Genomic DNA, 14,376 nt, shown 5'->3' with positions numbered 1-14,376 from the left:
ACGTGCCTTTAACCAATCAGAACTCGAGGTGGCGGCTGGCCGCGGCTCTATTGGTGGCGGAGGTAGCGGGGGGGCGGGCGCAGGCCGGGAGCGGAGCTGTATTGGCGGTGCCTCCCGCTACCCGCGGGTGCTGCGGGAGGGACGCGCTGGCGCGCAAGGTCCGCGGGCAGTGACAGCGTGACCGGGCCACGGCAGAACCTCCCCGCCGTTGCCCGCTCGCCGGCAGCCAACACAGCCCCGCCGCTCTCCTTCGCTCCCCTCCGTTCCCCTCCGCGCCGCCCTTGGTGCCTCGGGGGTCGCTGGAGACTGCAAAATGGCCGACGGGCGGGACGACGCGGCTGACCAGCTGAAGCAGTGGAAGATCCACCGGGGCTCGCAGGTACCCGCCGGGCAGCGCCGCTCCCCGGTGCCCCCCTGCCCCGCACCCGCTGGGGAGCGCGGAGCCCCGGCGCAGAGCTTCCGCGGGATGGGGCGCTCCGGGCGGCCCCGGGACAGCGGCGGAGGGCGAGGCGCCCTGGGTCCGTGGCGGGGCTTGGAGCGGCGCCCGGCAGCAGCGAGGCACGGGGGGGCTGGAGGCGGCCGGCTGGCCCGGGGCGATAAGGGCGGGCAGCGCCGCCCGCCCCGGCCCGTCTGTCCAGACGGCCGCGGGCCTGCGGCAGCCATGGGCTTTTCCCGCCTTAAAGCAGAAATTTGCCTTTCGGTTTGCTGCCACGGCGATAGAGCCCTCTGTAAATGTGATTAGGGAATAACAGAAAGGACAAAGCACGTTCAGCAGTGTGTGCAGTTGAGTTGGACTCGGTGATTCTTGTGGCTCCCTTCCAACTCGGCATATTCTGCGTGGATTTGCTGACCAGAATTGTTTAGGAAGGAATTGATCCCTGTGAGAATATGAGACCCTGGCACAGGTTTCCCAAAGAAGCCGAGGCTGCCCCTGAAAGTGTTCCAGGTTGGGTTGGACGGGGCTTGGAGCAGCCTGGGATAGTAGGAGGTGTCCCTGTGTCCCTGCATGTCCCCATGGCAGGGGGTGGAATTCCATGACCTTGAAGATCCCCTCCAACCCAAACCGTTCCATAATTCTATGAAGCGGATTGGGGCAAGTGGTTGATTGAAATCGTAAGGGTATTTAATCAACAGCATGGCACTCAGTCATCTGAAGATGTAGAATAGACCCCAAAATATTTGGGTAAATGTATAAGTGTTGTAAGAGTTGATTTCTCTTCTCCTTTAGCAAATCCCAGTGACAGTTTTCACATGTAGTTTCTGATGGAAATGTGTATTTACTACTGAATACACTTCCTACTGGTTTTAAGCAGCAATCTTAGAAGATGCAAGTGGATGTCTCAGTTCCCACTGGAGCTGTTGTCTTAATTTTATTTTTTCTCTTGGTTCTCAAAGGAACAGTATGAAAACTACCTGATGACTTGTGGCTCCATCATATCCTAGCATGTCATAATAGTTCCTTTTTTTATCCATGAGTAATTATTTTTGTAGGGATGTCGGCTTTTTTGTAGCAAAGCAGTATTTGAAAAGAGTCCAAGGTTAATTTGGAGGTTGGGAGGTAACCCAAAGTCTGAGTTGCATAAGGAGTCATGAGACTTCAAGATAGAAAGTAGGGAGGACTTATTAGAAATTTAAAGTGAGTTGTATAAGGTACAAAGTATCAGTAAATGCCTGGAAGTGTGTACTTTGATGTGCACTGGTTACCCCAGCAGTGACTAAAATTCTCCTGGCTTTGCTTCCCTTGTTTTTGTCATGGCAGGTTAGTTCTGTAATGAAATACAGATTTAAAAGTTCTTATCTGTCAAGGTTTGGGCAGCTCCCAAACAGATGAAAACACAGGCATCAAACAAACTCAGATCCAAAAATTGTATGAGAGTTCTTTAAACTATGGTGTGTTTTTTCTTCCTCTCTGGAACTTACTTTGTGTGCCTCACATGACATTATCCTGAAACTAAAGTGAATATCTCCTTCCACTAAATAATTGAATATTCTTCACTTCTAGTGTGAACACTAGAAAGTCTGCCTACACAAAGGAGGTGCTACACCCACAAAGCTTTTAGTTTTCTTTATAGCCTTAATGTCAACAAGTTGTGGTTTTAGCAACTACTTCTGGTGGCCCTAAATATTGGCATTATAGTATAGTCTTGCCTGTAATAAATAAGCAGTGGAAAATATACTGAGAACAATTTTTACTCTTGCATATTTCCCATTACAAGCTATAGATAAACTTTCAATTTAAACAGATGCTTCTTTGACTTGAAATATGAATTTAGCTTTATTTAACTTTCCTGGAAGTTTCTGAACATCATGTTTATGTTTGTAACCAGTGATATATTGTCTTTTAAAATGTTAGTGCAGATTTTATGTAGGTGAGGATTTCAGACATCCCAAAGGAGTTGGATTTGTGCTTAAAGCTTTATGCTAATGAAGTGGTGAAGGAAGAATAAAGAACGTGGATATTTTGGGAATTCAAGCCAGCTACAGTAGCATGTGTTGCACATTAGTAGGAGCATGGTGGGAATGCACTTATCCTGTCAAATGTCTTTTATGTGGTTATTCATGGACCTGAGTGAAACAAAGCTGTCTGGAACTCCCTGTGTTCTCTGCCTCATCCAGAGCTCTGGGTGTGGATATGAATAATTGTTCTTTCCTTGCCTTTGTGGGTTGCCTTTTAGGGGGAAAAAAGTCTTCTAACAGATGGGAATTTTGTCTGTTTAGCCCCCTTAAAGCAGAACTTAGGGTAAGAATTGGAAACCTATGAAGTTGCTGTTAGAGTAGCAAAGCCTTTTCTCATCAATAATTGCTTCTTCTCTCCTCCATCCCTTTTCATCTATAGATCTTTAAAGGAGGAGAACTAGTCAGGAGAGGGGCTGAGGGAGTTTGTGCTGGTGTGGTTCAGGTGTATGGATACTTCAGGTAGGATGGTGTGGATAGAGAGCCCATATGGAATCATGTCAGTTCAGTGCAAGATGTGATGGATTTATTGTTAGCAGGTCATAGTCTGTGACTCTGCTATTGAGCTCATCCTGTTGCAAATTTTATTTTCTTTATTTTTCCCTTTATTCTTACTAGTTTTCCTGTTCTTCTGAGTGCTTTACAAGGCTCCTAACAATAAATGTACTCCAGAAAAAACAGAACTGTGACCATCAGGTCTCTGGAGCTGAAGTACCTTTCTCACTACATTTTCTACAGCACCCAGTAAAATAAGAATATTACCTTAGAGGAGAATATTACCCCAAATGTGATGCAGATAAAGTCTTTTATACTGGAATTTTTTTTATGAGAAAGTAGGAGTATAATCAGTTCTCATGCAGGTGTTTCTCAGTTTCCTGGCAGTAGAGCTTCTTAGGGTTTGTGTTAATCTTAGTCCTTCCATGGTCCAGGAATCTAAAATTGATTCCTCAGGTGTTACTACTTCTATTATTTTTCATAACTCTTACAGACCAACACTAATCCCTAAACCCCTTTTAGTCTGGCTGTAACTCTTCCCTTATGTCTCTACGCCTGTGCTGACATTACCTTCTTCTTCTTTTCCTTTCTCCCTTATTTTCCAGCATCTGCTTCAGTTTTAGGTTTTTTTTTTCCCCATCCCGTATTTTTCTTGAAGCAAGATCAGTAGTCTTGAGAAGAAACATCTCTGAACCATGGAAAACATTCCTGGATTTTACATGACTGAAACTCCCCTTCTTAAATTGTCCTAAAACTCAGCTGTGTGATTTAGGTGAACATCTATATGTTCTGTAACTTCCTCCAGAATCTGAAGTCATTTTGCCACTTCTTGCTGCTATGATCTGTGACATGTAGTGGTTGAACAATCATGCACATTGTGTGGCTCACACCCAGAGGGTTTTTAATTTCTGATTTGACAGTGACTTTCCCTTGCTTCCAGAAACCAGATGTCCTGACCACAGGTGCTGGGAACCCCATTGGGGATAAGCTGAATGCCCTTACAGTGGGGCCACGTGGACCTCTTCTTGTCCAAGATGTTGTTTTCACTGATGAGATGGCTCACTTTGACAGAGAGAGGATTCCTGAGAGAGTTGTGCATGCAAAAGGGGCAGGTGTGTTTAAAATCATATATTTTCTCTCTGTAGAATTGAGGAGCTTTTGAGTTAATGTGTAGATTGTGACATGTAAATGACATTATTATTTATAATTTAGTGTTACTATTTACAATAAATATACATAAACAACAGTGGTAAGGATTGGTTTACAAGAGTTCAGTACCAAAACTTGAAGCACTGAAAAATTGTTTACAAAAATGAGAGAAAATGTGGTCATAGCCCTTATATTTTACTGTATCTGCTGTAGTCTCTGCTTCTGTTCCTCCCATCTCTATTTGTTGTTTGCATGTTACTTAATAGAGAATTTGACTTTGTCTTCTAATGTATGTCTGCCAAAGCAAACTGATTGTCTAATATTTAAATTTTAAAAATCTAAATCTTTAAAAACTGTTATTGATCTTTGCAAGATAGAATTAGTACCTTGATTTTTTTTTTATTTTTTTTTTGTCATGTGTTGCCCTAGAAGGAGCAAATGTGGGGCTGTATTTAAAATGTGAGCACATGCATGGGAAAAGTTGCTCTGTGGGGGTGTGGAGGGTTCTGTTGCTTCACTCAGCTTACAGGTGCACCAAAAATTCTGCAACTCATAGCAGGATTAAAGAAATATCTGCCTTGCTCGAGATAAATATACAGATCTTGGCAGAAGAGCATCTTCTGTGCTGCTGCTGGGAGCTGCTAGCAGTCACTTAAGGAGGAGAGACTGAAAAAATAGTTTGTGTTAAATCAGTTTCATTTTGTAAAAGTAGATGGAGTGTTTAGAGCATTGTTTAAACTGGTGTACTTGCATGTTTCCCTTTGGCTTAAAGCTGTATATTAACAACAGACAAGCTGTGAGTGGAAGGAAGCTACCTAGATCTGATATTTTCAACTTGCTGTTCTTCAGGAGCCTTTGGCTATTTTGAAGTCACTCATGATATCACCCAGTATTGTAAAGCAAAAGTGTTTGAGCACATTGGGAAAAGGACTCCGCTTGCCATCCGCTTCTCCACTGTTGGTAAGGCTCTAACTCCACTTTGTGTTGTTTACAGGTGTGTCCTGAGAGCAGTGTTTGCACTGGGGGGCTCATAAGGGGGTTTGCAATGCTTTCTTCCAGCCTGTTAATCTTCTCTGAAGTTCACTTACATGGAAGATCTTAAGCAGCTTTTGCCCCTTTTTGTCAGAGCTCTCTGGAGACACTTTTCTGTCTGAAATGTGTGAGAGAGGGCAGCCTGAGCTGTTCTTTTCTGACAGAAGGCTTGCTTTGCTTCTGGTTAGATTACAATCAGCACTTGCACGTTAAATGCCTATGATCTCTTGTGCTGCAGGAAAGTTTTGGGGATTAATGATGTAAACTAAATACTGAGCAAAGAAAAATCAACCATCTTCTATAAATAAACTGATTTCTAAAAGATTGGAATGCAGAAACTAGCAAAATCGTAAGTGCTATTAGTTGAAGCTTATTGTGGTGAGTGGCTTGTCTGATAGAAAAATCACAATTCATGATGTGGATGTATTTACAAGAAAATAAATCCTAATGAGGATTCAGTTCTGGAAGTACTGAAGAAAAAAAGTAGTCCAGCAAGGCTAAGGAGCTGCTCGCTTTGCCCTATTGTCTGTTTCCAGTGTTAAATCCCTTAGGATTTAGGATGTCCTGAGAGTTGTGCAGGGCAAGGACATGGAGTTGAGTTTGAAGTATGAACTGCTGTTGGAGCAGGTTGTTACATCTTTCCCTTCCCTTTGCCTGCCCTGTTTGGACACGCTTCCTCCCTGCTGTTCCAGAATACTCCAGGTTTTTAACGAGAGAATGAGTGTCCTACTGATTTCATCACAGTTCAGCATTAGCTGTTTGAGCACTTCTGGGACACTTGTGCTCAGGTGTTGTGCTCAGCACTTGTGCTCTGATCTAAATTCCAATTGAAAATCCCATCCTGGGTGAAGCAGGAGGAATTAAAAAGATTACAGCTCTTCCATAGTTTTTTATTAGGCACGCTGGTTAGATTGCTACCTTCCAGATGAGAGCTTTCCCACTGGGATTTGGTGCTCAGAAACAAATGTGGGTTTAGATGATTCAACCTTAAAATCTGATGATGTCTCTTAGTGATAATGCAAATTCCACTCTTAATTGGTTCAAGTGGTTATACTTGTTTTTTCTATCTTTTAAGTGAATATTTGGCTAGATTCACACTTCAAAAACTCACAGTGCCTGAATTATTGTTGAAAATATTCCTGAAATTCCTTGGCGTAGAAAAGAATGCAAAAAAACCCTGCTCTTTTAGGATTTTGTGGCCTATTTTCAGGTTGTATTTATATGCATTTCCTACCCTAACACTTCTGTGTGTTCATGTATTTCTTCAAGCTGGAGAATCTGGCTCGGCTGACACAGTTCGTGACCCCCGAGGCTTTGCCATGAAATTCTACACGGAGGATGGGAATTGGGATCTTGTGGGAAACAACACTCCCATCTTCTTTATTCGGGACCCAATGCTGGTGAGTAAGCAGAGAAGGGGAGGGTACTTTGTGAGAAAGCCCAGAACTTCATTCACACTTTGTTCTGGCTTCCCTCAGAAGTAAAAGCTCCTGTTTTGACACACTTAAACTTGGTTGGTTGTCAGATTGTCTGAACATTTTTTGCTTGGAAAGATGTTCATAAGCAAAAATATATAAAGAACTAAAGCCTGATAATTTATGTGGTTTCATGCTTTTCACTTCAAAAGCTTCTTGCCAATTCTTATTATTAAACCTGGGGTCTTTGAATATGACATAAGTTTGACAGCAGTTAGTAAAGGGGCTTTCTTTGAGTGCAGGAGTTCTGCACAGATATTTCATAGTATCTCTGCATTTATGAGTCACATAGACACAGATATACAAATGTGAACAGTTTTGTCTCTGACCTTACCAACCACAAAATGAAAGCATTGTTTATCTCTGTTTATTCTAATTGTGAATGTTTGGCATTACCCTCATTTTAATGGTCAGTGAATTAATTTGTTTGCAGGAAGGGTATGGCAGTAGAAGATTTTTTTTTTTTTTTCAGTGATCTTACAGCTTTATCTTTAATTTTCTTTTTTTCTCTCTTTTTCCTCCTTCACTTCTGGGCAAATTAGTTTCCATCCTTCATCCATAGCCAAAAGAGGAACCCTCAGACTCATCTGAAGGATGCAGACATGGCGTGGGACTTCTGGAGCCTTCGGCCTGAGTCTTTGCATCAAGTGAGCTTCTCCCATGACTTTATTTTGTATGATTAAGAGAATCATGTTATAACAGCAGGTTTTTAACTCTCTCTTTTCCATGTTTGATTTGAAAGTCTACATAGTCTTATTTATATTTTTATTTAAATATAATTTTAAATTGTCCATGCTTACCTGTGCTTATGGGGGAAGTCAGTTTTATTTCATTAACACCTAAAGAAGAAATTCCTCAAGGAATTCCTAACAACATTAACTAGCTACCAGTGATGCAGATTAACACAATAAGCAAACTTAGTCTGGAATGAAGACTTTCTCCTTGGTATGCTGAGCCCATTGATAGTGTTTGATCCTTCTCTGCAGGTATCTTTCCTCTTCAGTGATCGTGGCATTCCTGATGGCTTTCGTCACATGAATGGATATGGATCACACACCTTCAAACTGGTTAATGCTGATGGAAGAGCAGTTTACTGCAAATTCCATGCCAAGGTATTGTTTTTTGTTTTTTTTTTTTTTTTTAATTGGAACTATACATCATATTGGATAAAAAACATAAAAATGTTTGACTTTTCAAGTTAAATTCAGGCTCAGAAGTATATGGAGTCCTTGTTTAGTACCAGTTTCATGCCTTTAACCAGTAGTAGAGGCATCTTTCTTCTAACTAGCACAGTAGTCATTTACTGGACTGTAAGAATCTCTTCTTTGGGCATCTGTCTCATGTTAATGGAGTGCTATCAGTGAATTGATTTTATCTGGAGGGCAGCTGTTGAATGTACTGTAAATCTGAACTCAAGTTATTGGAGGTTAGAACTTGGACAATCTCTTTCTTGCATTATAAGTCTTGTTAGAATCCATTCTGATGAATGATCTCTGAAGTACTTTCTGCATGCTGTAACTATTCCTTTTGTTGCTTTTAGACTGACCAGGGCATCAAGAATCTTTCTGTGGAAGAAGCAGGAAGATTGGCTTCTACTGATCCTGATTATGCCTTACGGGACCTTTATAATGCCATTGCCAAGGGCAACTATCCTTCATGGTCCTTCTACATTCAGGTTATGACCTTTGAAGAAGCAGAGAAGTTCCCATTTAATCCTTTTGATTTGACTAAGGTATGTTTGATACTGCTGGGAATATTCAGTTTTGAGGTAGTTTTTAAATGTATTCTTTATTATAAAACCACGATGAGCCAGAAATTCCAGAGATGAAACTGTAGTTGTGTTCTATCTGATATTACTCTTCCTCAGGGAAGTATGGATAGGGCTTGATTCCAGGCCTGTAGATCCCATGGCACTTCACAAGTGTGATCTCAGATCAGAGTCACACCCTAAGCCTTGCTGGTCTCATTTTGTCCCACTTCCAATAGCTGCTCCAAGGAATGCCTTGCTGAAAGATGCCAACATAAACTTGCATTGCATAAACATTTTTTTTTTACCTCTAACACTGCTCTCCCCGAGTGGCTAAAGACCTTTGAACTTAAAAGTGCAGCTCATATGGCAAAGAAAAGGCCAGTTAAGCCAGTTAAGCATTTTGAAGGAGCTGAAAACATTTGTGCCACCAGTTCTGCCCACGCCTTGCTTCCCTAGGCAGCTTTTCAAGGGCCTGCGGGTATTTTGTTCAAGTACTCAAGTGCTGAGATTATGCTGGGATGATGAAATGAGTTGTATTCATACTCTCTGTTAGTTGCAAAAGGCTTCTTAAAATAAGACATTTCTCAATGTTTGTTAGGAGAAAAGAAACTCGGTAATATATTTTCTTAATCTAGACTTAAATCGGGTGAATTCTGCCTGGCAGTTAAGCTGCATAATACTGAAATAATATTGATTTTACTGGTTGTGTGTTGTGTCTCATAGATTTGGCCTCATGGTGACTACCCTCTCATCCCTGTGGGAAAGCTGGTCTTGAACAGGAACCCTGTCAACTACTTTGCAGAGGTGGAGCAGATGGCTTATGACCCTAGCAACATGCCCCCTGGAATTGAGCCCAGCCCTGACAAAATGCTTCAGGTGAATAGGAGGTTTGAGCATTGGTTACTTTGCTGCTTGTCAAAGGTTTGAGTTGACATGCCCCAGTCTTTAACTAGTGGTGGTTAATGTTTGTGATCAATGTTTTAGGGACGCCTCTTTTCGTATCCTGACACCCACAGACACCGCCTGGGCCCCAACTATCTCCAGCTCCCTGTGAATTGTCCCTTCAGAACCAGGGTGGCCAATTACCAGAGGGATGGGCCAATGACTGTTTCTGACAACCAAGGTAGGCAGGAAAACATCCTTCAGTAGAATTTTACCTAGGCATGGACTGTAGCATTCTCTTCAGTTCACAGGGGGCTCAAGATCCATGTTTATTATATTTATGTACTTGCTTACAATACATGTTTATCTTCTCTGTTAATCCAATAAAAAAGACTTGGGATATTTGGATATGGGATGAGGAGTTTGTTTAAAAGCATCAAAACCAAGTGAAGCTTAGAATGTTTTTAAAACTTTACAAAAAATCCTTTAACAGGAAAGGAGTTTGTGGGAGAAAACCCGCAGGCGGGTTTTAAAGACTGACTTGGATATGCTCAGTCCAGTTCACTAAACAGCTTTGCTTTGAGATTTCTGTGAGATTGTGAAAGACAAAAGTGAAAATGCCAAGAGTAGAGCTGTCACTTCCCCTCTACTGAGCAGCTTCTGTTCTCTCAGGGCTTGCCAAATAGTGGCTGTTTCCCACCTGAGAGTAAACAAGGATGTACTTAAGCTGTGGCTCATTCCAAAATGTGTTCCTCTGGGCTATGAGTTCAGACACGTGCTGAGGGAGGAGAGGGAAATATTTGAAAAACAGGAACTTGAGGGCAGCTACTCTTGTCCCAGAACAGATAATGAGTTTATTTTCACGCAGTTCTCTAACTTCATTATGTGTTTAAAATACACCCCCTACACAGAGAGGCATTGTAGTACTTCAGATATGTAAATGACTGTATTTTTACACTGCCTTAGACTTGAATCATGACTGTCTATTATAATTGAAAAATATTGTTGTGAGAGTGGCCAGCTTTTTTTATTTTTGAATAAGGTCAATATTCCCTGAAAAAAGCTGTGGAAGTTCTCTTTGCAGCAGAAGCTGTTAAGTACTGGCTTGAATGTGTTGACAGAAGAATTATGTCAGCTGTTTTTAATAAAACTAATTGTAACTGAGTAATTGATTTAGATTCCTCCAAGTAAATAACATCCTCTCTCTTCTGACTTACTTGAAAGTGCTGCCATCTGATTGATTTGGTTTGGGGATCTTTTTTTCCCCCAGGTGGTGCCCCAAATTATTACCCAAACAGCTTCACTGGTCCTGAGGATCAGCCCCAGCTCAGGGAGAGCCGCATGTTTGCCTCAGGGGATGTGCAGCGCTTCAACAGTGCCAATGAGGACAATGTGACCCAGGTGGGGTGTGGAAAGGCTTTGTGCTGCTTGGCACACACAAGTGTGTAGGGTGTGTACTAGTGTGAGTTCTCACGGCATCTGAAATTCAGATTTTTGGCATTGTTATGTAGAGGCTCTGACTTGTCTTCTTGCCATTAGTGTCTGGAGGAGGAGTTGCTGGCGTGTTTGCCAAAGAAAAACCCTCACAGACTGGCTGCCTTTTAATCGTTTTGAGTATTTTAAGTGTTGCTTGACTAGGAAGTGAAGGCTGTTCTTACTTTTGGAAATATCAAAATAAACCTTTTTTTTATTTTTTTTTTTTTCAAACGGCCAGGTACGAGAATTCTACCTCAAAGTGCTGAACGAGGAAGAACGCCAGAGGCTGTGTAAGAACATTGCAGAGCATCTCAAGGATGCCCAGCTCTTCATTCAGAAACGAGCTGTAAGTGCCTTCTTTAGGGTTTATTCTAGGTTTCCTACCAATCTAGTCATGTTGCCATAATGGCTTCTGGAAAGGAAGATCAGGAATTCTCTGAAAAAGCCAGATTTTTTTTCTTACTGAGGAATTCTCATGCTTAATATATGTACCTATTTACAAAATATAACATCGGTATATAACATGATAAAGTAACTTTTTCCTGGGGGGAAGAATAGGGTAGATGTTGAACCTGTGTTTAGCTTGCTGTTTCAAAAATTGAATGACTGCCAAAGTAAGTTTTTGCTCTAAACAAGAAGGCAACGAGGGCTAAGGAGGGATGGAGGGATTGGATCCTTCCCAGGGCAACTTTGTTTAAATTGAGAATGAAGTCTGTGTGGGATAACAGAAATTGTGTTTGAAGATGTTCGTATCTTGTTTATAACTGATCAGAATGAAGCTTTTTTTCTTTATGATACCTACTGCTTGTACCCCAGGAAATGGGGTAAAAATCCTTTTGAAATGTAGGAAAAAAAATTCTTTTTACCTTTTCTGTTTTGTCTTCCTGTGCAGGTGAAAAACTTCACTGATGTTCATCCTTCATATGGAGCCTGTATCCAGGCTTTCCTGGACAAATACAATGCTGAGGGTGGGAAAAAGGTATGATAATGATTTTTGTAGCTGCATTTTGACTGTCTGAATTATTTGGCTTCTCTTGTAAATCCAGTGAAGTGAGAAATTAGTCTTGGATCCCTGTTTGATCTAAAGGCCAGAAGTCAGTGCTTGTAGAATTGCAAAATAAAGAAACATCACTCTAATAATAATTAAATGTTGATTAACTGGTGATGTACAAAGACTCTGTTTCAGCTGGGGTTTGTAGGGTTTCTGGCAGGTAACTGTGTGTGATATAAAATGTGTTCAGGTTGGTTACCCATCCTTTGTCATGGCAATGAAACATTGCCCCAAGCCTTTCCTGGCCTCAGTTCTTGCTCCAAAGAACAACAACTCAGTTGATTCAATTTTTTTCCTGCAGTTCTCTACATTAAATGGAACTTGCTCTGAGTTTTTATGTTGCTTTGTTTTCAGGATGTAATTAGAACATACACACAGTCCACAACTCGTATGTCTGTCAAGGAAAGATCCAACCTGTAAGTCTGCAGAGATCTGCTCAGAATTTTGATTCCTTCCAGCTGCACAAGAGCCTGTCCAACACTTCAAAAAATGTAGCAGACTTGGGCCCCAGCACAGAGTGTTTTGCAGGTGTAATTTACTGAACTCTTAAGTGCTGTCTGTGCTGAAAACCAGGTAACACAAGCTTCAATCCTCGTGCCTTTCAACACTAGTGCTTTACTGCTTGATAACAATTTCTGGGATTTTTAAACAACTCATGATAAGTTACCTTAATTTCTTGGAGCAAACAGAAATTTAATCAAAATACTGCTTCATTTGATTTGTTGTACAACTTTCCTGGTTAAATTGCACAGAATTTCTATAAGGACACTTTGCCCTCTTGGAGAAACTTGTTAAAAAATTGATGCTGTTCAGTATTTCTAATAAAATAATTATCTGTCTCTCTTTGTAAACACATCTCTTGAATTTTATTTCTGGCCTTCCAGAAGTAAAATGATACCCAATAGTTTGAGTAAAATGTTGGTATGTCTCATTCCTTGTGATAGAGATAAAGCTGACTACAAAGTCAACTATCTAAATATAGTTCAATTTTATTCCCAATGGATATTTTAAGATAATCTTTGCTTACTAATGCTGGGATATAACTGACATAAGGGAGGTAGCAAAGGATATTTTCTTATTCTATGCACTGTTCAACTAAACTGATTACACCTTACAAGCCTTTTCAGGGGTAGAAGAGTAAATTATTCTTTCTAATTTGTAAGAATTAAAATAGAAAAATATTAACATGCCAAATGTTTGAGAAATAAACCTTCAAATGCATGAATATTGAAATTCAAGCTCAAGAACTGTCAGAACTATTTCCAGTGGTTGCTGAAATTATTTTACTGCAATAATCTGCTGTTGCTCTTTCTTGATTGAGCCAGGACTAATTTTCAGAGTGATCCTTTAATTAAAGCAGCATGTTTGTATGAATGTAGATATCTTGAAAATGTCTAAAACCTGATATGAAGCATGTTGTCATGTTACCCATTAAGCTAGCTGAATTGTGCAAAAAAATTTGGAACCCCGGTTACGGAGTAATTATTGTCCAAGCTAAATGCAAGGTATCTCAGAGCCAGCTTCTTTTCTTCTCTTGACTCAGGGGAATGTAAAAAAATCAAATCATAGCAGTTTGGGGGTGATTTGTCAATAATCATTACATTTCTGGGTCTGCCTTGAGTTGTATTTTGACTAGGATTATTTCCTGATTTAAGTGTGAATTCCTAGGAATGGTGGCAGGTAAAGAAGAGTAGATATTAAGCACTGTTTGTTAAATTTTGGAGGATGTTGCTTGCTCTGCAATTAATTGATCTACCAACCTATTGTGAAAAATTAGCTGGGGTACAGGTGCAGCAAAATAATATGAACTGATAACCTACTGTATTCTGGGATGCCATTGGCTTTTTACCTAATCAGGCATGTGGGATTACATGATTGGGTGGGAATATTTCCACTGGAAACTGGAACAGCAAATCCTAGTCAATTTTGGAAAAGAGTAAACAAGTCCTGTTCTGATTTTGGTTGTGTCTGCTAAGTGATTTATATTGTCTTCTTTTATTTCTGAAATAAATGGAATGCAAAATCTCTTGGCAATATCTTTTCTGTGCAAATTTCTTCAAATACTTTGTGTTAATCTAGGAAGTTCACATACCCCTTCATCTGTTTTGCTGGAGGTGATGCAGTAGCTGTAGGTTGGGTTTACTTTTTGCAGCTGTCTTTGTTTTAAAAACTCACATTTCAACCTCACAGTTGTGTTGAAATTACTTAAATGAGCTGTGTTCTGTGCTAAACTGGCTGTGACAAGTGTTGTACTAAAAACTTAGCTTTTCCCAAAGCTGTGGAGAGCATTAGGAAGAACAATAGTGCTATTTCTTCAAATAAATAAGACAATAAATCCATTTACAGCTCCTTATCATGATAATAGACTGTTGACATGACACTACAGCAGTTTTGTTTTGTTTTGGTGTTCAGTTCAATTGAAATCAAACATTCCTTTGCCAGATTGTTGAAATATGATTTCAGTGATCTGTAAAGCAGAATTGCTAAACATTTTCTTATTGCTGTTTTATTTTAGATGCACATGTCTAGCAGTGGATTTGGGAATGAATTTGAAACTAATGTTTGGCAAATTACAGCTTCTCCTCCTTCTTTTAATGGGCCTTAATTCTTAG

At 40.6% G+C, this 14,376-nt stretch overlaps 1 protein-coding gene across 1 annotated transcript; it reads left to right on the top strand.

Moving 5' to 3' along the window:
- Nucleotides 1-73: 73 nt before the first annotated feature.
- On the top strand, nt 74-13,798 carry CAT (catalase). The gene is made up of 13 exons (XM_079308794.1): nt 74-379; nt 3,890-4,061; nt 4,948-5,058; nt 6,400-6,530; nt 7,148-7,252; nt 7,592-7,717; nt 8,146-8,337; nt 9,079-9,231; nt 9,340-9,478; nt 10,508-10,638; nt 10,952-11,059; nt 11,606-11,692; nt 12,119-13,798. Exons 1-13 carry the CDS (start codon nt 314-316, stop codon nt 12,182-12,184), a joined length of 1,587 nt encoding a protein of 528 aa, XP_079164920.1. The 5' UTR covers nt 74-313; the 3' UTR covers nt 12,185-13,798.
- Nucleotides 13,799-14,376: the final 578 nt, after the last annotated feature.

The sequence above is a fragment of the Erithacus rubecula genome (genome assembly GCF_903797595.1).
Source record: "Erithacus rubecula genome assembly, chromosome: 6".
NCBI lineage: Eukaryota > Metazoa > Chordata > Aves > Passeriformes > Muscicapidae > Erithacus > Erithacus rubecula.
The sequence above is the reverse complement of the archived record's forward strand: the minus strand, read 5'-3'. Positions and strand labels throughout refer to the sequence as shown.